The sequence below is a fragment of the Anarrhichthys ocellatus genome, unplaced genomic scaffold, assembly GCF_004355925.1.
Source record: "Anarrhichthys ocellatus isolate YVR2014 unplaced genomic scaffold, GSC_Weel_1.0 scaffold47, whole genome shotgun sequence".
Taxonomy (NCBI): domain Eukaryota; kingdom Metazoa; phylum Chordata; class Actinopteri; order Perciformes; family Anarhichadidae; genus Anarrhichthys; species Anarrhichthys ocellatus.
The window spans coordinates 2598389-2622962 of NW_022280077.1; the positions used below are offsets into that span (position 1 = coordinate 2598389).

The 24574-nt window shown below is 44.3% G+C and overlaps 1 protein-coding gene across 1 annotated transcript in view; it reads right to left on the bottom strand.

The window, feature by feature from the left end:
- The window catches only part of anos1 (anosmin 1), a 39282-nt gene that overhangs the window by 10153 nt on the left and 4555 nt on the right, over positions 1-24574 (bottom strand). Inside the window, exons 2-7 of the mRNA XM_031869416.1 lie at positions 23156-23203; positions 9659-9721; positions 9108-9330; positions 3943-4127; positions 3437-3566; positions 925-1130 (exon numbers count right to left, since the gene is read on the bottom strand). Coding sequence (XP_031725276.1) covers positions 925-1130; positions 3437-3566; positions 3943-4127; positions 9108-9330; positions 9659-9721; positions 23156-23203 — 855 coding nt within the window. The remainder of the gene's footprint in view (positions 1-924; positions 1131-3436; positions 3567-3942; positions 4128-9107; positions 9331-9658; positions 9722-23155; positions 23204-24574) is intronic.

Below are 24574 nucleotides of genomic sequence, written 5' to 3' on the forward strand. Positions count from 1 at the left end.
TTATGAAGACAGTCTATGATTTATCTACAAGGTCATGGGTTTTATCCTAAAAATAAATACATGTGACAACAAATACTATCCAAATATTATCCTGTGGCTTTCAGAGTTGTCCAAGCCAGGAAGTCTAACTTTGTAAGCCTTCAGCTTGCCTGTTTGTTTAAGCTTATAAAACCAAATTGCATTTATCCTTTCTTTGTGATTGCAAGTGGGGGGCTTTCTCTGTGTTACATCCCTCCAAAAAGGGCCATGAAAACTATTATTTCAGTCTGGAGTGTTGAGAATGTTCCAGAATGCAAACTAAAATGTTCCAAGGCATTAACAGTAGGAGTCATTTGTATTTTACTTAAAAAGGTATATTCATTTTATGATTAGAGAATCTCGCCTTAGTTTAAATATACTACAGGCAAAAATGAGATAGGATATGAAGTATAGTTTTATAGCTACTTGACTTCGAGACTACTGAGATCTGTTTAAAATACAACAAATAAATACATAGTAGGAGTAGGAGAAAACGGAAGTTCCAAAATACAAACTGCAAAAAAAGGAAACAACACAAATTGAGATATTTAAGAAACACAGACTTTAAAATTGTGATTTACAACTATAAATACGGCTATTTATCACACTTGTGTTTTCTTTCAAGGCTTAACAGTGCGTTTAAGGGTTCTTTCATCAGTATATTGAAACAATGAACAACACATTGTATCAATCTGTGTGTGATTGATGGCCTTGCAAGTAAATAAATAAATGCAATTCCTATCCCGTGTTTATCCTTTCTTCCGCTGAAGGCCAGCATGGATAATATTCACAGTGATGTGTTGAGGCCAGAGGAAAAGATGCTGAGATCATTCTGGATAAGTCGTCTTGAGAGCGAGGAAAAGGAAGAGAAAGAACACATCACTGAGAGACGGGTGAGGAGATTACCCCGTTGGTGGTCTTTCTCCTCTTCTTCTTGGATGGCACCAGCGACTTGGTGTGCACAGTCCAGCTCCAGAACACTTTGTAGTGATGTATGGGGATATCGGGCTCCCCAGGCAGGGTCCAGTTGAGACGGGCTGTCACCAGGCCTTCGTCACCCAGCGTCACGTTGCTGACACGCAAACTGGTCGGGCTGGGAGGGGCGGATGGATCTGAAGACATAGCACCAAGATGAAACAACACAGTCAGCGGCCAACAGATTTCAGTACATCTGTAGACATTTAGAGTGGAAGACAAAGAGGGCCTCTGGTTCTTGGATGTGACAAATCTCGAGCCAAGGCAGTTTTCTTGCAAGTGTAATTTCAGGTCGAATGCATTACAGGCCAAGACACCTTTCAACACTTGCAAGTCAGCGTTGCAGTTCGGGAGGGGGACCAGTATGACACCGTGTGTAGCAATTAGTCCTCCGCTGACAATCTGCCATGAGATGTTATGACAGGTGTCATGTCACGTCTATGGCAGCGTTCAGCAGGACCCAGAGTGCAGGTCAAGGGTTAACAAACACATGCAGCTAACTTTGGCTCCACACTCAGCATTCCTGTACTCTAACTAGTGTGTGTGTGTGTGTGTGTGAGCCTAGAGTAAAGATGGTTCTGAACCCATCCGAATGCGCTGTGAGCCAGCTGATGTCAGCCTCCTGGTGCAGGAGGAGAGGCAAGGCCACATGCCATACGTCAGACCAAAGAGAAAGGCCCCATAATGAGAAAATTATTCACGCCCGGTTGGCTCGCCTCTCCTCCTGCCCTCTCCCACCTGAAACACATTTAATCTAGTCAAACAACACAATTGGACACATCGGTTCTCCATACCAGCTGATGTCGTCTGTGCAAGATAAATAAGCAGTTAGTTCTTACAAATTGCCCGAACAAAGTACGGTAGTGCAAAATTGCAATCAGATGATATGGCCGTACTACATAAATAACAATGGCATGACAGAATGGCCGGGAGCTCATCAAATCCGTGACAGCTCCCATCAATCCATCAACATTCTGGCACCGATTGGCCTGATTGGAGATCGGTTTCCATCCCTGCAGCAGAATCTTTTTCCCACCTGGTGTCTGGCTCTGTTTGACAGCCTTCCAGAGCGCTCTGGGGAGCAAATGCATGACGAGGGATTGACAGGGCAGGTCAACACGCTAACACACACAACGCCAAAACACACCGATACTTTCTATATTTGGCACAGGTTTTCAGTATTCGGCAGAACACGGCAGTACTTAGGATGTTGGCCGGTGCTCCACTGCTAAAAAAACTCTCCATATATGGATAAATAAATTACCCAGGTACAGTAAAGTATGTTGATATGCATGGTTGCATTACATAGTTGACCAAATTAAAATGATCCACACAATGAAGACACTATTTTACACGATATATACCTTTACAGACGCTTAACTCACTGCTGCGTATGTCTGAACCGGCGCGGCACGTTTCTCTGCCTCTACATGTCAAACAAAACACACTGTATCCTGATCGGGATCAGATTCAATCCAGACACATTATATTCACAACTCTGTAATCCATGGGAACCACTCAACAATTGGCCGTTGCTTTAACGAATGCCATCTGCAGCACAACACTGGGATTTAGCGTCATTCAACACTGAAAGTGCAGGAGCAGAGCAGCAACACAGGTTGCCATCAAGAGCTTGTTTCTCTAATCTGTGGCAAAGATCTGAAGCGCGCCTAGGTTACGTCACCCCCTCTGGAAGCAAGACAACACTTGCATTCATTTGAAACCTGCAATATCCTGACTAATTCAGACATATTACATTTTATACGACCGTAAAAAGGGGGAAACCCCTGCTTTGAAGACATAACTAAAGATCTGGTTTCAACGCAGACAAAAATATGTTTTCCACACCCAGTCGCTCCTCATTACTCGCATTCTACTTGACAACTGGGCAAATTACCATTTCCACTTAACTCACTGGGTAAATGTGTAGATGCTGTGGAGAGTAAACTCTTACAATCCAGGTTAACAAGGCTGACAAAATAATTCAAAGGTTAACTTCCTTAATTGAGTTTTGAATAAACGCATCTAAGCAGTGTGAACCCAAGCAGTCAGAAGTGATAAATGTATTTTTGGCTTTACCAATCATATTTTAGTCCTAATTTGATTTCTGTACAATTTAGAACATATTTCAGTAAAATATGTCTTTTAGTCCTCTAAAGAGAGGCAAGGTGCAAAGTGCAGGCGAATGAAAACTGATTTATTTTTTAATGACAAATCACAAACAGAATTTCCTTGTGTCTGTGATAAAGAAAGCTCCACCACATACACTTGGTTTGTCAAACATCAAGTCAAATCAGGTATTAAAACTCTTTCCCAAAGGCTCCACCTGTTCCAAGGTCTTAACCATAACAAATGGAGGGCAGTGGGTGTCAAACAGGAACTTAAGGCTAGACACACACACACACACACACACACATGCATATGTATATACACACACACAGACCTCTGGAGGAGCGGAAGTGTTTGCTGGGCGCAGTGAAGCCGCGGGTCCCGTGGACATTGACTGCAGCAACTCTGAACTGGTACCATCTGCTGGCTCTGATGTCGGCCAGTTGGACCCGCTCCTCTGCAGTCTAAGGGACAGATGGGGGGGGGGGGGGAGAGAAAACCACAGGGGTCAGGGTTCACGCAGGGTCTCATCCCCATGTGAGTTTGCTGCCACATCAGTCATCTGTATGTTTCTCTTTTTCCAAACTTTCAAAGATGCTGTGACTGTGAGGAATGTGCAACCGTGTGCAACACTCTGACAGTGCACTGCAGCACTTTCACAGCTGCAGCATGTGGCACGCCGGGACATGTGAAGCTGACATTTCTCAGTGATCCAAATCCCAAATGTCTGATCAAAAGAATCACTCATTTGATGGGATCTACAAAGCCAAAAAAAATATATACATTTCATCTTACTTGACATGCTTCAGTGTTTTGCACGTATGGTGTGTAGATTCCTACCTGTGCCACAGTCTGCCACTCGGTGGCATCGTCCTCGCTGGGGTGGATGCCATAATTCCAGCGGCGCTGCACCACATAGAGGACGGGCTCCACGGAAATGTTGAACTTGGAGGACCAACGGATCTCCAGCTGACCCGACGGCTGCTCCAAAAACCCCAGCTCTTTCCTGGGCTTCAGAGGGACTCCTAAAATGTACGAGCAAGACAGACGATACCGTGACAGGAGTTAATATCACCACTGTGTGGAACATCGCAGGTGAACTTCAACATGAAATGTGTTGTTTTCCTTTCTTGACTGGAAAGATAAATGACACGACCAGATTTGGACGGATTCAGATTTGAAAATGAGACATGACCTCACCGCAATAGATTTAAATCATGCTGCGGGTCAACAGCATCATCTTTCTACTGTGATGTTTCCTGGCTAGAGTAACGTGTTTTAGTAGCCGCGCTTCTTAGTAATGAAACACATAGTTTGCATCTAGGTATGTGAGACGGTGGGCGGAATGTCTCCCTCTCTTACAGACACAAGATACACGAGTGCAAACATACACACACACACACACACACACACATGCTTACAAAGTTCACTTGCATCACTTTACTTTACATTCAGCTTTTCAGAGGAAGTGGATGTGGCCATGTGCAGTAAATTAGAGATTTATTAAGTGCGGGACTGGGCCAAATGCTCAGCCAAGTCAGATTGACTCTCTCAAGTAAATGTACTGCGGCGGAGACGTAGTGAGTTGTTGATTGAGCGTTGGGCACAGTGATAATGAGATGGAGATTGGAAAAGCAAGTTTGAAAGTACAGGAGAAGGCTGAACACATCCCACAGTTCTCAAAAAATCCAACTACAACTTCAGAGCATTATGTTGGACCTTTGTCGCTGTTGAGCGGCCCACCACCGCTCCGCACTTATAAACAGCATTAACACACGCTCAAGGCTACTGCGGCGTGTCGGTAAACAACATAATCAAGACTGTGTTCTGTATGCCGAGCGCTTGAATTTCTCATTCAGTCTTCATACAAGGCATGTAAAAGTGATAGATGCATATAAAATCCTGGAAGATTGAGGAGGGTCCTTGAGCCACATGGTTATGGAGTCGGTACTTTGTTTTGTCCCGCAGATAACAGCTCTCTGCACACTAACAGCTGGGGGTCGTTGTGCTGTGGTTTCACAGCTCTGCGGTCGAGTGTGTGTGTGTGTGTGTGTGTGTGTGTGCGCGCGCGAACAAACGTGTCACATTTCCTGCGCAATACTGAACACCAAACGTAACCACAGCATTCCTACCTCTCCCTCTGTCTTAGCTCATCTTTCCACAAAGTCACACAAGTACTCCTGCAAAGCACAAACCACACAGAAATACAAAAACACACACACACACACACAACCTCTCTCTTCCGCAATACGTGGGAGGGCAACGAACACTTTCCCTCAGCTTGTTCTTTCCAAAGATAAATTTTGGGTCAGGTTTGGTCCAAGAATCATACAGTTCATTTTTCAATGGCTGCACGCTTTCCTCCAAACCGTGATGTAACTGCTGCTGAAGCAAGAATGCGGCGTCCATTCATGTCTTAATCATGCCAACAATTACACTCCAATAATATAATTCTCAATACTCACGCACACATACCGTCATAATGACTGCTCTAATTATAAGTGTTGAGGAAGCAATACAAACACTGCTTGTAACATGAGGAGATAAAGAAATTCCATGGAGCCATTTACTGACTGACTTGTTGTGACAGTGCGAGGATAATTCGAGCTGAATTCAATTTCACTCTGACATCTACATTTTTCACCTCTCATTTTATTTTAACGCCCCCTCCAGCGCCTTTGCCGGTTTCTCTCACAGTACTGTGCAGCAATGTGTGCACTGCTTTTGATCAGAAAAAAAGAGAGTCCTAGAGAGAAATATATGAAAATGGAAGACACAGGAGAGCCTAATAAAGCAGCTATCGGAGGCGCATCCCCACACATACATCTTCTAGGCGGCATTACAGAGCAGTGGATGATGTGTAACAGCATCGGGCTCTATTGATGTAAAAAAAGAAGAAGCTTTGTTGCTCATCAAAAGCCCGGTGGGGGGGTCCAGTGTCTCTGAGTTTTTCTCCATCAATGACATACACGTGGGCTGGGTACCCTAACCTGAACACACACACACACACACACACACACACACACACACACACACACACATCTGAGAGTGATCTCAGTGGGGGAAACGCTTAATTTCTCCCCGCTTGTGTTTGCTAATGGCTTCCAGCATCATGGCTCATCATGGCGAAGACTACATGCACACACAGACTTGTGCACACATAGAAACGATTACGCTCTTCAAACCATGAGCAACTAATTAGACCTTTAACACCGAGGACCAGGACAGGAATGCCATCCGGACTTTCACCAAAACGCTCAGAGTAATTCAGGGTAAATGCGGTGCTGACGGCGACCCGTCATGAGCTCAGCGGCTGGACTGAAAACCAGCGTGTAGGCGGCTTGATTTGAAGCTCTCGTAGTGTGGTGAATGGTTCCCATTGACTGGGTCACTGGATTGAAATTTCCAAGGTTACGCCTGCTTTCATCTTTCCCCGATTAACCGTGCCGTTCATCTTTTCATTTCCAAATCAAATGAAAATACTAGCATGCTCTTGCGTCTCTGAACTACACACAGAAAAAAACATGCGAGGGATTCAAAGCATGCACAGTCGATCGCTGCTGCGGTTCAAAGCTTGATTTTTAGACTCATCTTCCACCGCTCTCACTTCAACATCTCCTCAACTTTGTTATGGCCTCGGGCTGCCAGCAATTGTGCGCAGATAGTGTAGATAATGTAGTTCCAGCTCCCATCTCCAAGTTCAGAGGCTATTGGTTCTCTCACATAACAGCTCAGCACCCTCAGAACGTCAGGCCGCCTTGGGCGGCACTATTAAACTGTTTTACTGGAGCAAAGATTCCTGGGTACATCTGTGTCTGTGAAACCCTCAAGCTTATCCAGCAAATTCAAGGCTGAAGATATATTCCAATTTACAAGAGGAACGGCATGAGGGATGTGTGGGTGAGGTGCAATACAAAGAGATGAAATAAAGATTTATGACTCTGTGCAAGTTGTCAAAAATTGTTCAAGAAAAACTGGAATTTGCGTCATTGAGATTTAAAGCTAATGTTTGACAGTGGAGGATTAATTGGTTCAACACTGTTTATGAAAAAGATGCAAACTGCAATATTTAATCACATTAAAAGCCTGACGTTAGCATTGGACCATTACCAGTTATGACACATCGCTTATTGAGACGGATAAACAGAGAGGGGGGGGTGTATCCATGATTCAGCTTGGAAACAGTAATGAGCACAATGATTAAATGAAGAGATGAGTTGCTGAGTGCACGGACAATTAAGCAACTGTATCAACGCACACAGTCTAACGTTTAGACGCTGAGTGCGTCCTGGTCTGTCAACCTGGCTCCCTGTCGAACTCCCTTCTTCCTCTAATTAATAAATGATGTTTGTGTTTATGTTCCTCATATGTGTTTTGCATCATGAACTATTCATCAATTTGCATTTAAACCTGCAGTAACTGGTTTTTTTTTTGGCCACTTGGGGGAAGCGGAGAAGCGGAGAATGCAACATTGACATATCATTACCTTTTCATGTTAATACGTCAAAGTTGTTAGCGGTTGCTTATTTACACATCCAACAGTAACAGAGCAACATTATCATTGATTTGGAGTTGTTGTATTGCGTGGAGGTCTGGGGGTCAACCTGAAACATGTTTATAAATCTTGTTACAAAACAAGCTATATGAATTAAACTAGTTACTATGATATCAAAAATCCATTTTTTTGTCAAATCTCATGTTATGAAAGATTTTTGTATATTATAAAAAATACAAACAATGTTCAGGGCTAAAACAAAGTCACTGCCAGACTGTGTACAAAGATTCTTGTGTAAATATGATTTGAGAGATGTTTTTAAGATTACTGTACAAAAAGCTAACTAAGGGATTAAAAGGAGATGTATTTCTATTGTTGGGGTCAAATTATGGAACAATTCTAACATATATATTTTTGGGGGTTACAAGTGTGAATTTAATATTTTGTTTTCTTGAGGGTACCTTAATTGAAAAGAATGCAGGATAGGCATATATAAGCATTATGCTTCTGTCTATGCCTTTTCAGTCATATTCCATCATATCTTAAAGAGCTTATAGTACCATACTGCCCTACTAGAGAGCTGCGCTCCATTAATTCAGGGTTACTTGTGGTCCCTAGAGTCTTAAAAAGTAGGATGGGAGCCAGAGCCTTCAGTTATCAAGCTCCACTTTTGTGGAACCAGCTTCCCGTTTCAGTCCGGGGGGCAGACACACTCACCACATTTAAGAGTAGGCTTAAGACTTTCCTCTTTGATAGTGCTTATAGTTAGGGCTGGCTCTGGCTTGCCTTGGACCGGCCCTTAGACAAACTGGTATAGGCAAAAACTACAGGTGGACTTCCTTAGGATACACTGAGCAACTCTCTCCTCCTCTTCTTCACCTCTGTCTGTATGCATTGATGTCCCATTAATGCTCATTACTAACTTTACTTCTTCCCCGGAGTATTTGTGCTTTCTCGCCTCACAGGTTCCTGTGTATCCGGGTTATACCTGGACCAGGTCTTGCCTCCTGCCGTGGTTCTGTCATACATTGAATGTGCTGTAATTACATTGAATGTGTTGTAATTCACTATCCTGTTCTACACATGACATCTATTGCACTTCTGTCCATCCTGGGAGAGGATCCCTCCTCTGTTGCTCTCCCACAGGGTTCTTCCTCTTTTCTCCCCGTTAAAGGGGTTTTTTGGGAGAGTTTTTCCTGTTCCGATGTGAGGGTCCTGGGACAAGAGGATGTCAAATGTGTATATATTGTAAAGCCCTCTGAGGCAAATTTGTAATTTGTGATTTTGGGCTATACAAAAATAAATTGAAATTGAAATTGAATATTGTATCGTATTGTATATACTATATGCGTTACTTATTGTATTGTGTGTAATGGCTGAATACAAAAACACTACTACTATTATAATCCAGGACTTAAATCAAAAGGATTATAACTTTAATAAACTGTTTGTTGTGGCAAAAGTATTATATTGCAATACAATGTGGTGCAGGTGTACCCTTTAGTATTACCTTTGTAGAGGTTCTTAGGCAGCTGGCAGGTGTGACCACAGCCGTTGGAGCAGCACTTTTTCACGGCTGAACACTCTCCGTCCTCCTCGCAGCTCTCCACACAGGCTGCTGCAAAGCCGCTGGCCTTCTCTGGGGCCGGACAGTCGCCTTGCTTCACTCCCTCTACCGACTTCAGGAACTCGCAGCTCGTGAGACACTCGTAGTGTTTCTTGGGAAAGAGCGGCTAGCGGGGGGAGGGAGGATGAGGAGGAGGAGGAAGGGGAAAATATATGTCAGATTACTTTTACAGACCAACCTGTCTGCCTGCAAACAGGCACCTCTGTGAGCTAACAGGGATTGTGTTGTTTACATTTCAGCGTATGACTCACCGGAGCGGTGGGCACATTAGAGCGCTTTGATTTAGCCTCACAGAGAGTGTCATTACGGCGCAGAAAGAGTTACTTCACACTCCTCTCAAAGTTTCCTCTTATTGAATTTTCCCACTAAGTATGAAACAGCTCAAACACTTCAGTCTGAGCAGACCACAGTATATTTGTGGTATAGTGACATACCTCGCATAAATCCTGGCACTGGTTTTCCTTCAGGTCCCAGGTTTCCTTGCAGGGCTCCAGGCACTGTGGAAAGGAGAGCAGGGTGTCAGTTCTTCAAAGAGCCAGCCACATCAAAGAGCCAATGCTGCGGAGATGGGTGCTTTCTGTGCTCGGGCGCTGGCTCCCTGACAGCCCACCTCACTCAGCCACTTCCCCTTGCACATTCAAAAACAACCTATTTTTCTTGCAGATCCCTGGCATACCTTCAAAGCACACAAACAATCTTCTGCAAAAGCAAACATGGGGCAAAGGTGTTGTCCGTTATGAGGAGTCAGACACACCCTTGCTGCGTCTAGAAAGCTATAGTCCTGGCGGGTTCTTCCTTCATGCCTTAACACTACTAGCCTCCCATATACTGTCTACGCCTCATTCTCATCGCACCACTTCTCCTGCTCATGTCTGGGCCTGATGCACTCTGGCACCGGCACCAACCTCTCTTCTCTTTACCACGCGGAACAGAGAGCGCTTTCGTAAATGATACACTTGGTTTAATGTTCTTGGGATTCCCTTAGTTGACACGTGGAAGACATTTACTGAATGTTTGGCATCGGCACGGGATGAAAGAAAAACATCAGCATGAGTGGAACTCAAAGTCATTGTGCCAAACATAATGGGATGATCAAATTTAAAATGAAAGTTTACCAATCTAGTCATTCTCCTCTTGCTTTAAATACTACAGCTCACACTGGATGGATCAAATTCAATAAAAGCAAATGTAATTTCACACAAAAGTCCATGCATGTCCAACAGAATCAGGCAAATGCTGCCGTAGGAAAGAGAATATGTTCAGATGGGACTGAGAGAAGCGAGGGTTTTATATGCTCCCGTTGCTGGCCACAAAGAGCTGGTGTGAAAGAGAAGAGCAGGCTCAGTCAAACAGTCAAACCACTGCCAGGCTGCTTCTATGCTGCACTGGGAGCAGCCCAAACCACACCAACCAGAGACCTGCCAAAGTCACTCATTCAACTCCATTTAATTTAGACTCCTGCACCAGCTACAGCACTCAGAAGAGGCACAGCAGTGCATTTTCAACACATTCTTCCTCTGGGACAGTCCAGTAGATTGGTCAGTGGGAGAGAAAAATGGTAATCAGAACAACACAGTGTTATGTAAGGCACCGTACTGAAGAGTGTTGAAATGAGGGCACCTACTTAAGGGAGTATATTTTAAGTTGATTTAAGAAATGTCACATCTCAGTCAGGGGGCAGAGTGGTATTTATGACTCTTTAATTCGCTCATTAGCCAACTCCGTCGTTATTATGCAATTGCCAGTGAAAAGTTGATTTGCTTTTTATGGAGTGCGCCGGATGGGCACATGATGAAACATAAACCTTTTTTTTTTTTGGAGGACCATGCTGCAATCAAAACCCCACACACACGGCTGCCAGCTCTCAATTACACTGAGCTTCGGCTCTCGGCTTTGCCCAGCCTCGTCTCGGGAAGCCCTGTGTGGACAGTATGTTGAGTGTCGAGCAGCCGGCTCCAGAGGCTGTAGGAGGCTGGGAGGGAAGGTGTTTCCTTAATTACTTCGTAGCAATATAGACATCCCTCTGGTGATAATATAAAATGTGAAGTGCCGGAGGGGATTATTAGACACCTTGGAGGGAGAGAGCTTGTAGTTATGACAGCTGAGAGCTCCAAAAGAAAGTTATGTGGTTTCCACAGAGCTGATCAGGTGAAACCACCACAACCCCGCAGAGATTTAAGATGACATATGAGCTCAATTGCACTGTCAAAGTTATGCCTCACCGCCCAGAGAGAAAACGCAGTTTCATCATCATCTGCTATTAATAATACGGTGACCTTATATCATTAATTCTGTTCTCAATTGTGTCCTCAGAGAGTACAGAGCCTGCAGCAAAGACGGGCAGTAGCAGCAGCATCAGCATCCCAGCAGGAACAATGAGGTGTTGAGGCAATATATCTGTGTGCTGCACCAGTGTCTAAAGGACATTCAGCCAATAGACGCACATGTGAAAGCCCCCAAAATCTCTTCTACAAATCACTGAACATACACACATAAGCCAGGGGATCAAGCTCATTTTACTCATTGAAAGATCTTGTGTGCACGGACTGAATGCATTCCATTGGCTTTTCATGAGGATGAATCTTTTTCTGGTTCACCACAATCGCAACTATACAAGTGAAAATAGAGTCATCGTTACCTCGAGATGCTCGGGCTTGCATGCCAAGCAGCATGAATTAACACAGCACATTGCGTACCAAGGATATTGCAACACAGATCAGAATGCTGGCTGTGAGTTTAGTGTTGTCCCACCCCTAACATTCGCCGTTTTTTCATTTTTAACTTTTCAGGGGCAAAGGTTCCCAAAACACTGCTCAAATCGAACAGGAAGTTGTTTTTAAAAAAACTTGTGTATCATCAGGACAGTTAGTTTTTTTGCTGAATGAGCGGTTACATCGTAAACGGCACTCTTAAAAAAAAAACGATGAGCATTTGTGCGGAGGCGGTGAGAGCTCCCTGCAGGTGTGCTGAAAACTGACAATCTGTCAGCATTTCCCCCCAGCCACACCCACAACCTGACATTTAAGGAGGGAAGAGGAGGGCCGAAGACAGATGTCTTGCCAAAGCAAATAGGATGGCTGTATATAATTACAAAGGTGCTCTCATCAATCAATTGCCTGATTCTTATTTGCAGAGTTTGGTGCTCGATGTAAAACCGAAGTACCAATGTCGTCAACAGCATGCTTGGGATAGTGCCATAACAGATTTCCCCAAGCTCTTTTGCAATGTTTGGGGGGGGGGGCACCACCTCAACCCAATCACATCCAGATACACGCCCTCGCAGTCCTGATATATGCACTCATGCTTTTGTATGTTGAATTTTAAAGATGTGTTGCGATACCACTAAATTGACGATCATAACAAACCAAATAATACTAAATTGCACATAAAACCGTTCAGTTAACGGGATCCCATCAGGAGATATGTGTGGTCTAACAGTTAATATTAGTTGGTCCCATAGAGGCTTAAAGGACTCAAATATTTGGTCATCTTGCGCCGTCGATAGTGAGGCTAGTGTTTGACTTCTGAGATCTATTTTGGGGAAAACACACCATGGAACTGGAGTAGAGACCATAATTGAGCTGGACATAGCGTATCTGCTGGTTTTGGGTGCCAACGTCTGGGTCTCCCTCAGGCAAATCTCTCCAGCTGGCAACACGGCTACCATCTGTTTGAATAGCGTAAGGAATGCATGTAATCATCCAATGATATGTTAACATATCTCTGAACAAATTTCAACTAAAAGGAACTCAAACTGGTTCTACTTTGAGATGTAAACAAGAGCATGGGGTTGTTTCCATGTACGACAGCTCTCAGTCTTAACAAAAGCGCTGATTTCCCCTTTGTCCTCTTATCTTCCTCCCCAACAGTGACACATTCTGCATGGTTAAGTAGGAACATCCATAGCGGTCTTTCACTCCCCATTTCACGCTGTAATAAAACGCAGCAGTTGTTACTCTGGGGGACCCTGAAAGGCATTCTGTGGGGCCGATGAGAGAGTCAGGCTGAATGGCAGCCAATACCACAGCCCATCTTCACTTTGTCAACGCTGGGACGAGGTGGAGGGAGTGAAGAGGGGGGGAAGGGGTAGGAAAGGGCAGGCTTGGTGTGCACAGAACAGCCTTTCTCTGTCACTGGAGCATGGTTATCTCCACCCATCATAAAACTGCTAACTGCCCCCAGTGAGTAACTGGAATAACATAAACTATGAAAAAGCGCACACATAAAATGTCACGCAAGTGTTATGTTTTAGTTAATGAAGCGTGGGCTGCTACCAGTCGAGATTGCCCCCGGGCTTAACAATACACAGAGTGTACGAAAATAAAAGACGGGTAATAATTCACGCTGATGCAGATGACATTTTGCCAGAACACATTTGTACAGTCATAGGGAGATGAATGAGTCGGCTATGACTGATTCTGTTATTTTGTAAATTACATTTAGACACAAAACCAATGCGCCCATACATGTGTGTGTACCTGCATCTAAAATATGGATTTCCGAATATGTTTTTTTTCTCTGTTATCAGAGCCGAACGTATCCGTCCCGGAGCAGACGGTCAGAGAAAGCTTGAGCGGTGCCAGCAGATTTTTTACAAGGTGCCTTTGGGACAGACCAGCAGCTGTCTGCTTCTCTGGCAGACTCTGATACGGAGGAATCTCTGTTGTTGATCACACACACATTGTAAATCTCACCTCCTCCAATCTCCTTGAGTTATGGCTATTTTCTGCTGCCCCGGCACTTTTCACACTCCCTGTGACCGGACTCAATTATTCCAGCAGGTCTCAACCCTCTTCTCATATCTATCGACCCATCGAGTCGCCGAGCTCTGCTCTGCCCTCTACTTAAACAGGCACTTACTCCACGTATTCACTCCACTTCTCACTCTATTTCACTTTTATTTGGCTGTCGTCTCCCCTCGTCTTTCTTCTCGGTACTTATCTGCCTTTCGTTCTCTTGCACTCTTAGACCACGTCCGCTGTAATCCTGATAAATTTGAAAACATCTTTTGGCCTTCCATGTGCACCAAGCCAGGGGGAACACGCTCAGAAGATGGATGTTTTCCAAAAACCCTCTCCAAAGTAGATACATTTGAAAACACCAGGCTCACGTTGCAGCACAGACAAAGAAACACTTTTTTTATCATGTGATATATCTTTCACAAACATGGCCATTGCACTGTCACTTGCCAGCAATGTTACGGGGCCATGATTCTGTAACCTCCAACTTGTTTTGTTATAGTGTTTTTTGTGTGTATTTTACAGGCCTATAGCCAACCGCACAACACAGTTGATGCCAATGACGCGTGTTTTGTGCCTGTTGTAAGACAACTGCACAAGTACAAAATAACATCACAGTCTGCAGATAATGTAGAGACATTTTTGGAGCCTGGATTTGAGTTTTCCATTCAAAGCAATCTTGGCAAAAATGCATATTTGGTCAAGGTGGAGGAAGAGTTGGGTTGGGTTGCAAGCAACCGTACCACCACATCTGACTGCAAGCAAGCAGTCACACCCCGCATACCTCTGACATTTTATCAAAGAACACTTCGCTGATGATGGCTGGAAGAGTTTCATACCCTTTTGAAGTGCCAGTTACCGAACACTGTCTATGCAGAAAGCACTGCATGCCCAAAATAAGCTCTGCTATTACATTAAGCCTTAAACAGCACAAAGCCTTTACGACAAATTCTCTTTTTATACTGCGATGGTGCCGTGGTTGGGCAATCTGAGACACAAAGCAACACCAGAGGGAGTCAGAAGTCACCAAACTTAGCTTTAAAGTAGGCCCACAACTAACAGAACTCACCACTAACTAATCAGTTGATGATTTTTTCAATAAAATGTCAAAGAATTTTGGAAAAATGTATCCGACCAACCACCCCAAACCCAAAGATATTCAGTCTATGCAGCACATTCAGCCCCATTACCTTCCTAATTGTGATGGTGGAGCATAATTTCATTGTTTGAAAACCATGAGATGGAAAAAAAAGAAGAGATATTCAACTTGTTGAAAGGGGAATAATATTTTGAAATGAATCTGCACTATAATGGACACGACTCCGCACTCTCTGTCTGTCACTCTGTTCTCAGTGGAAAGCCACAATGAGGACCATTACTCCTGATGATTTCTCCTATTTTCTCCACAATTCTCATGCAGGCCGATACTTCAAGCTGCCTTTCAGAATTTAAAGTCACCTTTGATTTCCATCCAGAATTTAAGTCTATTTTTGTGGGCAGAAAAGGAGTAGCCTGCCGATGCCCACTGAGACTATGATCACAGGTTAACCATGACTGAAAGTTATTTCATCAAGTTCTGGAGCTGTGATCTGGAATACGATAGCAAGGCTTTCCAATACATCTCTGACGTGCCATTAAGGTCCAGAGGACTGTAGAAATATGGCGAGCAAATCAAGAAGAAGATATCCCCATCCTGAGCCGTTAGAAAGTCTAGACGTGCCATTTCCTCAACCCTGCACGACCTTATAGTGTGTCGAGTCCATGAGATACTGCGTAATTCATTTATGCACTGCTATAAACCAGCACGTGTGTGTGTTGAGCAGACAGTGGATCAAGTAGATCAACAAGATTAACAGTTTGCTGACTTGAGATGCGAGTGTGCAACTCTATACTCGGCAAGCTCACATGGGTGCTGATAAATATGAAATGAGGTTTCCTAATGAGCAGATGGTTGCTTATCTAAAATGACAAAAATATAATTTAGGAATTGTGTTAGAGCTGTTGAAACTATTCTAAGTCAATGATGATGTTTCCTTTCCAACTTAAACTAACAGAAAGAAAGCTGTGTGTGTGTGTGTGTGTGTGTGTGTCAATGAAAGTGTATCTTAAATATTCATACAAACGTTTGGTCTGATATTTCAGTGGGTGCACTGATAAAACTATACCACAGCGGTTGCTGTGAGTTTTTTTTTTTTTTATTCTGCAATTACATAAGCCTCTGCAAACTAACAGGAAAGCCACAAGGCCCAGCCACAGTGTCGGTGCTGTATTTGGAGCAAGAGAAGACAACAGTTACAGCACGTTGGTGCTCCTCGGAGCTGCATTTGCTCCCACTGCTGAAGTGTTTGGAGGTGCATGATGCCCGTATTGGGGGGGGGGGCAAATTAGTGTCCGTCAGTCTCCTAAAGTTGCGGGTGTCCAAACTGTGTGGAAAATGTGGCATTTGGTGCAGTAGATGCCCGTATCACTTCTGTCATAGCTGGACAAGCTATGATCGTCTAAAAATGTAATGAGATACACTGCTGTCAGCAAAACCAACCCATCTGTGATATTTCTTAATTATAAAATAACACAAGATTGATGCAGACTTCTACACTCTCACACAAGTAATGACATTTTCCAAATCTCCAAGTGTTTTACAGCCCTGAGAGGAACTTATGCTGCAAACGTTGCCAGCGTCATAAATTCCTTCATATTTACAACCAACCAAAACACTGTAGTATTCCAGCTCTAGTGGGGGGGGGGGTGAACCGAAACGTATACGGTTCAAGACTTTCTATTTCCCAAAACTCGGCTCGCACACGGTGAGTAACCGAGCAGGTAGTGTCAGACGTCCTCTGAGTATCTCTTTAATTATTAATTTAAATGCAGTTGAGGGTGCAGACAACAAAGAGCTGAAAAGGAATAGCTTGGCAGAAAGTGAGAAGGAAAAGAGGAGGAGCAGGAGGGGCAGTGCATGAATTATACATTCAGCCCACAATCAGAGGTGCCTGCCTAATTTATGAGCCAAAAACAGCCCACACAGCGGAGCTGGAATTGTGCTTTGTCTGCTGTGGAATGCAATAGCAGTTCACTTAATACTTAATGACTCTGAAGTTTCACCCGGACACCCCCCCCCCAATGTGAGGGCTCCTTCTCTTACTTCTCTGCCGTCTCATGATGTTATGTTCTGCAGTGACAAGAGTCAAACCTACAGCGGCTGTAACTAGAGCCTCAGTTATCACCTACCTCTGGGCTCGGTTTACATTTCATGACAATTAGACTCAACGGGGTGTATCCATCATGCGGAGTCAGATTTGTGATAAAGGAGGCCCTTCTCTGTGACGTGGCATGGGAAAGCCAAACCCCTCTCAATCCGTTCTGTCTGACAAAAAACCTGTGTCAGATCAGACATGATTTACTGCATCTAGTCCCACACCATCGCACTGAATCATGTCACGGTGACAGATGCATAGGAGCGGAGTTGGAAAAAGCGATAAAATGATAAAACGATTCCTTAGCGCCAAAGCCATTTATTCAAACGGCCCGTACAGTTCATTTACGGCAACATTAATGACCTCGCAGAAGATGAAAAATGCATTTCTGTCATTGAAGATTAAGGGGATAGTAAACAAGATTTAAAAAAAAAAAAGGATGTCAGCAGTTGCTGGCTTACTCCTACAGTGACCACTCAAGCCGTCTCAATCCCCTGCTCATCTCAAACGAAATGAGACCAGGAGATTCTGTGTCTCAATGTAGGCCGACAAACATGTCAAACACGACCCGCCGTCAAGGGGAGTAAAGGCCCCCCCTAATCCCACGCTGCAGTCACATTCAACCACTATCTCCACATGTTTATTTGAGTCTCAGAAACACTTGAAATTCACTAATCCTACTTGCCCTCTCCAGCCTCCACTAACACCAGCGTACTACATACAAATTGAGAAACAATGCGCCGCCCAATAGCAGTGATATAATGTATTCTCTTGGCTTGATGTGATGTGATGATTGATTCCTCTTTTATATGCGTTTCAAAAGCTGAGGACAACGGCTGCACAAAGAGAAGCCGGGCAAGCGGAGAGGGACGACGTGAGGATTTATACTGAAAACAAAAAGCAGAAACCAAAGACGGCGTTTTGTTTTTCATCGTTGATGAATGTACAGTCTGGAAAGTAAAAAATAATCTGCTGAAAGTAGCCATGTCCCGGGACGAAGGTTAAGAGACTGTCAATCACTTGAGTCTTTGACACACATTCTGGTTCTCCATCGTCCTGAAACTGTCACACACAATCTGCGGGATTTATCTGCGGGATGCAGCAGCTTTGAGTGGAACTGGAATAAATTGATAAGCCCACATCTACTAAGTACATCAGCTTTAGGAATCTTACATTCTAATCTTCTCTCCGTCAATGTGACTGCTGGCACGACTATTCTGTAATGACATATTAACACAGACCATAAATACAGCCGTGGAATCATTTCTTGCTTTAGTACCTTTAGACATCTTGGGAGGGAAGAGACAGCCAAGTCAACATGAAGGGTATGCTGTAATCTATGATATTCATCCAACCCATCCTCAGAAAAGGATGACAGCAGATTGTCTCATTGTGACTGGTCATTATTGCTGAAAGAGGATTTTACAGCCGTTTTGATTACATTAATCCTTCAAGGGAATGAAATCCCTTCTGACAGGGAGTACAAGTGAAATCAGGCTTTTCTGTGATTATTTCAGAAAATAGATTGCTACTATCAAAAAAAAAAAAAAGAAAAGGGCCCCTGCTCTGTGGGATCAATAAAAACACAGGTTGGTATGAGAACAGTGAGTGCATTTCTTCATGGAGGATTTCCTGGAGTGCGCATCACTCAGATGCTGAACAGACAGCACTGCAGAGAGCAGCTTCAGATGTGAGCTTTCACTGCCGAGGACGTCTCAAACTGCAGTTCCACCGCCTCTTCGCCTCCTCTCCTGTGGCCACGTCTTTAGTTTTTTTTTTCTGCTGTGGGGGTTTTCGTTCTCTGCCACCCACCATGTGAATAATGAGCTCCACAGATAGCAGCCAATGAAGCAACCCCCCCCCCCCCCTTTTAGCCAATGAAACTTAACAACCATGTCCAGATCAGGTCCTTCCTGCTGGGACTGACCAGCCCTGCTTCACACTCCTCCGCCACCCACACACACACACACACACACACACTAACACTAACACACTGCCTCAAACTAGATAGAATACAAGAAGAAAGGCTTCTCAGAAAGGACAGTGATGGCTCTTTACACATACATATGTACATATATGAAATAAGAAACTGGGAAAAATACAGTCTGCTTAGCAGGTCCACTGGCTGGCAATCCAGACACGCTGCCCGCTTGACAGATTGATTTCTAGTCCAGCTTGCTGAGGTGTTGGTGCTGGTAATGTGGCTAACACGGGGAGGTGAGACCAACGTCTGGCCCCAGCGTGACCAAAAGGTGCTTTGAAGTCTTTCTAAGCGCCTAAACAATCCGAGCCGTGCCCGGCTGTAAACCTACCGACCAGCACCCACTTTATCACAGCTTTTCAAAATATACTACCTAACAGCCAAAGACAAGACGACCACACAAAAGACTTGTAAACAGCAGTGACAGACTTGCAACGCTTCGGGTGGAAGCGACTCGTCTCCAAGGAGTTTAATAAAGATTCATACAAGCTGAGGAATAAGGCGGTGCTTCTGAGTTAATGTTATCGGTTCAAATGACCCGAAAACAAAAAAAGACAAACTGATGGGAAGTTTGACCATATTATTTTGGCGTGAGAAAATGTGGTGTTTGGGGAAAGGGGAGAGAGGGGTGGTGGGGGTGGGTTGACAAGAAAGACACTTTTGAATGAGACATAGTAGCATTCCAGTGATTGTTATTCAGGCAAAGCGCTCCCAAAGCTTCCGACATGTGAAGGAGAAGGCGCATGCAATCCAAAAGAGTAAACACTTCTTATTCTTGCGCGGGCGGGGTATGTGCGGCTCAGGGTGTGATTGGAAGGAAGCGGCGCTCAAAAGAGCCACCTGGGATACGTGAGACATCTATGAAAGACATGCACGACTCACTGCCGTCAAATGGCAACCAGACAATGTTGCTTTCTGAAGCTTTTCCCCCTGGGAAGTCTTGGTAAATAAAAGGGCAGAGACTTGGCAGGTTTAGAGAAATACAAGGTATAGTCAAAATCTCCGTTCTGCTAAAAGACGTTATATTACAGACCGGTGTGTTAATTCACAACTCAATTGAATTCATTGTGAGATAAGTCTCTACGGGAGGAGAAAAAGTAGACAGATATTTAAAACATTTTCAGGATATTCATGTGTTTACAGGAAATATATGACACTTTTCTTCCTCAGGAATTATAAGTGATGGCCACGTTCCAATGACTCACCACAGGCCAACTTAGCCAGGCACAATGCACATTGTCCTTTCTTCTCTTCCTTCCCGGAGAGATTGTGTGAGTAATGAAGCGCTCCGCTTTGTTGTAGACCGGCATTTAGCTGCCTCAAGTCAATCCTCGCATTTGATTCGGAGCATGGATATAACACCCATGGGGCAAAAGCAAACCCAGCTTAATATCGGCCATGTTCTGAATGTGGAGAGTTTCCTGGCTGCTCCTGCACGCTCTCCTGTGCACACGCACAAAAAAAGGAGAACACCCTGGAGTTTTGAAAACTTTCAGGGGACACCATTCAAACTGCTCAAGTGGGGAGCTCTGACAGTAGGGAGACCAAACGACAATAGCTCATAGAAAATGCCTGCCTGTCTGTTCTGCTGGCGTCTTCCCCGCTGAATGGAGTTTGTCTGCTGGTCCAATGTTACGGCGTGATAATGACTCCCCGGCTCTCCAAATGCCACCTCGCTCTGCTCTGGAGAGGGGGCAAGTAGGTTAATTACCATGACAATGGGGACTCTGAGAGCGGGGCCGGGCTCTGGACACCGCATGCGAGATGACCGGGATGACTTTGTCTTCGCAAATGGAAGCGGGAGGCTTTTTATTTCCTAAAAACGCAGACAGATGGACGGGGTCACTGCATCTTTGTCTCAATTATTAGGCAGCCCTTCCTCACAGGCAGGGTGCTCTGTGAGGCCCTTTAGCAGAGCGCGCTGGTTGGACAGGCCTTCTGCCCTAACGCACTCCCCGGGAGCCACCGCTTTTGTCTTCTCTGTTTGACTGTGTGCTGTTCATGAAGTGAAGAGGCTAATCAGCGGCTGTAGAGCTATTCACAGGGAACCACTGTACAGCATGGGCCCATTTGGTACAATTGTTAAAGTGGCCACAATAGCTCTGTGTTTTGACACACTAGACACAGGCCCCAAGTGTGCACTCGAGTCATTGATGTGGATGTGAAGTGCGGTGGTGTTTGCTACCAAAATATTGACTTTTGGCCACAAATTAAACTTCAGCGCAGTGCCCTGGCCTGCATCCTGAATGGCTGAACCAAAAACCTAGGATACAATTAAATTGATTAAATTCAGAGGGCCCTCGAAACGATTTGGAACGACAGAGCAGCCGGGCACCACATTTGTGCAGCTGTAACACAAGCATGTCATTATTTTTTAAGGGCTTACATCAAATCCGGCCTCATTTATTCACGGACGACCAGCAGGATAAAGAAGTGCTAACTGACATGCTTGTTACGGCAAGGAGAACAAGAAGTCCATAAAGGGGACGTTTGCAATAGTTTCAGCAATGTTCGCTGGTTGATTATGAAAACAGTGTGCTGCGCTTGGACTCACAGCCAGCAAAAGCCTTTTTCAAACATAAAACTCTGCCGAACGACTGGGGAGCGACTGGTGCCAAGAGCCGATGTTGGCCATCACAGTGGAAAGGAGAGAAACAAGTTTCACAGCATTATGGTGAACACGGTGGCGGCTTTGCCTTTACATTAACTTGCCACAGAAGGTTTAAGATAATATAAAAGGGATATATTCTTCATCACACATTTTTGTTTTAGGGACCAAACTGAAGTTGATGGTGCTAAGACTCGAGACGCTCAAATTTCCACATGGAGTACAAATGCTAGGACTTCCTAATTGATAAAAAAGCAATAACAACGACAGCTCACAATTTAACCACAGATTAGGACACATCCAGTGATATGATAATGTTGTAAACATCTGCTTAGTTGGGGAAGGAAAGTAAACTATACATTTGCAGATGTAGTAGGAAGCACAAAGAACAATGGCTCTGCTGTATCCCAGCAAATGCAAATTGCCAAGGAAACAATTTGAAATTCAAAAGAGAGAATTTAGAAGTCAAACACAAGGGGTCATTCTGTGAGCCGGTTGATAATAGACACTGATTGTGATTAATATCTACCCTGAATATGAGGCCGTGTTAAGTAAACAGGAAGAAAAAAAATCAGCTTTTCTTTTTAATTTCCAATTAATCACCATCACTGCAATACTGTAATTCGCCCAGATTCCCAGCATGCATTCCTCTATAAGTACACCAAGGTCTGTGGTGAAACAATAAATGCATACAAGCACTACATCTAATGTGTCATCACCCCCACCTGTATTTCATTTAGACAATGTATATGTGTTGACTCTGACCTCGTCAGTCCTCGTGGGCAAACGGCGTTGAATCCTGGTTTCACGGTCTGTGTGTGTGAGGAGATGAGAACCTCCGACGGCTACAGAGAGCACCGTTCGGGTTTCTACTTGGCTAGCACATCATCCTCCTTATTTCAGCTCCATAGCGTCTGCAACCTATACGGCACATTTCCGAGGGCCTTGTCAACAGCTCCGGGAGAGTCTGATAGAACATGTCAGCGCCATCTTTTCAGAGGAGCTGTCAGCACCAGCTTTGTATCAACCTTCTTTGGGACGGGGCACGAAACACAAACAAGCCCTGCGGGAGGTGTAGCGTAACGCATCTGCCTGAAATTCCTAAAGACACGAGCAGTGAAAAATAACAATCATGGTTTGCCTGAATAAATCGACGTGCATTGAACCTTTTCAAATCTTATTTACCTTAATTTACTTTATTTTCTTTCCCCATTACAAGAGGAAATGAGCAGCAGTGAGGACTCATTCTCTCGGTCTATGTCAACAGCTCTCAAAGTGATTCTGCAGGCACGACACCACTAGTCATGTCGTGACTCGCACACTTTATGTTGTATTATCATCGCATGATAAGGAGGCATGCGCTGTATGTGGCATGTGTCTCACTTATGAAAGAAGGAAAACCTTTCTACCTTGGAGCACTGCTTGTGATTCTGGCACCAAACCAAGGATCCATTATTCTGTGGAAGAGAAGGAAAAACACCATCAATCAATTAATTCAATTATCAAGTCATGAAATGAATTCGCAGCTTTGACCCTCTCCTCTCCTATCGCATTAGCATTTGGGTAACAATAATGCTAACGGTGGAGATATTTCAAAGGGTCAGCTTTGCGTGCTGAGTGCATGTAACCTAAGCAGGAAAGCGGGGTCACCGGGCACCAGGGCCGGGGGCAAACCTCTGGTCAGTTTCAGCAGAGCGTGGTGACCTCAGCTTTCCTGAGGGCCCCGTTTGATCTCTCAACAGACGTCCCCGAGGTCACCGAGGCGAGAACTGATGACAGCACGTCTGTGTAGACTGCAGATAGTGCCAATTTCCTCTAATTGCCGTGGAAGTGCCACCTTGTGCGCGTCAGCGAAGGCAAACATTTGGTCCTAATAGCGCTGCGCATTTATAAATCCCCGATGTGTAAATATGGGGAGTTGTCGAGCGAAGGGCCAGTGGGGGTAAATGGCTTGTGCAAGTGGTCGTTTCCTGAATTCCATTAGGGCGAGGAATTATGCTGTCATACTCAGCAAACATAATTGTGCTTGGATGGAAAGAGCAAGGCTAGTGCTTCGGAATAAACGAGCAGTTGGTCAACATGAAAGAGACGGAATGTCAGAATGTGATGTGTATCAGGAAATGTGTATTTGTTTTTGGCCACCTGTTTTCTACACTTCTGGAAAAGTGATAAAAATCGAATGAAAAAAAGTTGAATTAATGAAATTCATTGTAGTCAATGATCTAAATCCGAGCTCCAATGTGGGACGTTCCCTGCGTTTCTGTATGAGAGCAATGCAGCAGTAGGTTACAGCAACGCTTTCGGGGGTCTGCAAGCAAAGAAAGTCTGCTTAAGTTCAATGTCAAGTTCAAAGCCTTTTCCACAATGTAATCCAGAGGAAATTTCCCATGAGACCTTAGGAGAGAACTTATCATTAAAGGGTTTAATTTGACATCCAGTACCAGTAAGTGCTGTGCTTTTAGTGTCAAGGATAATGGTCAAACAGCTTCAAAGGAATCCATGATTGTGTAGTCATGTCTTAGGAGAATCTCTTCAACAAAGAAAACTGCTGATAAGGATGACAAATAGGAGTCCGAGCACCAAGGAGACTTGGAAGAGTCGTTTCATTTTTTACCAAATGAAGTGGAAATGAGCCCTAACTTGGCAGAGGAGTGCCTCAGCAAGTTTCCCGCCCTTCTCTGTGTCGTGGAACACCTTCGCTCTGCCCGGCCGAATGTTGATTAAAATATGAATTATTCCTCACTAGTCCATCATTTTGTACGAAATCCTTGTGGACATTGCTAACTTGTAAAAAATGATCAAACCAACCTTGCCAAACCCCCCCCCCC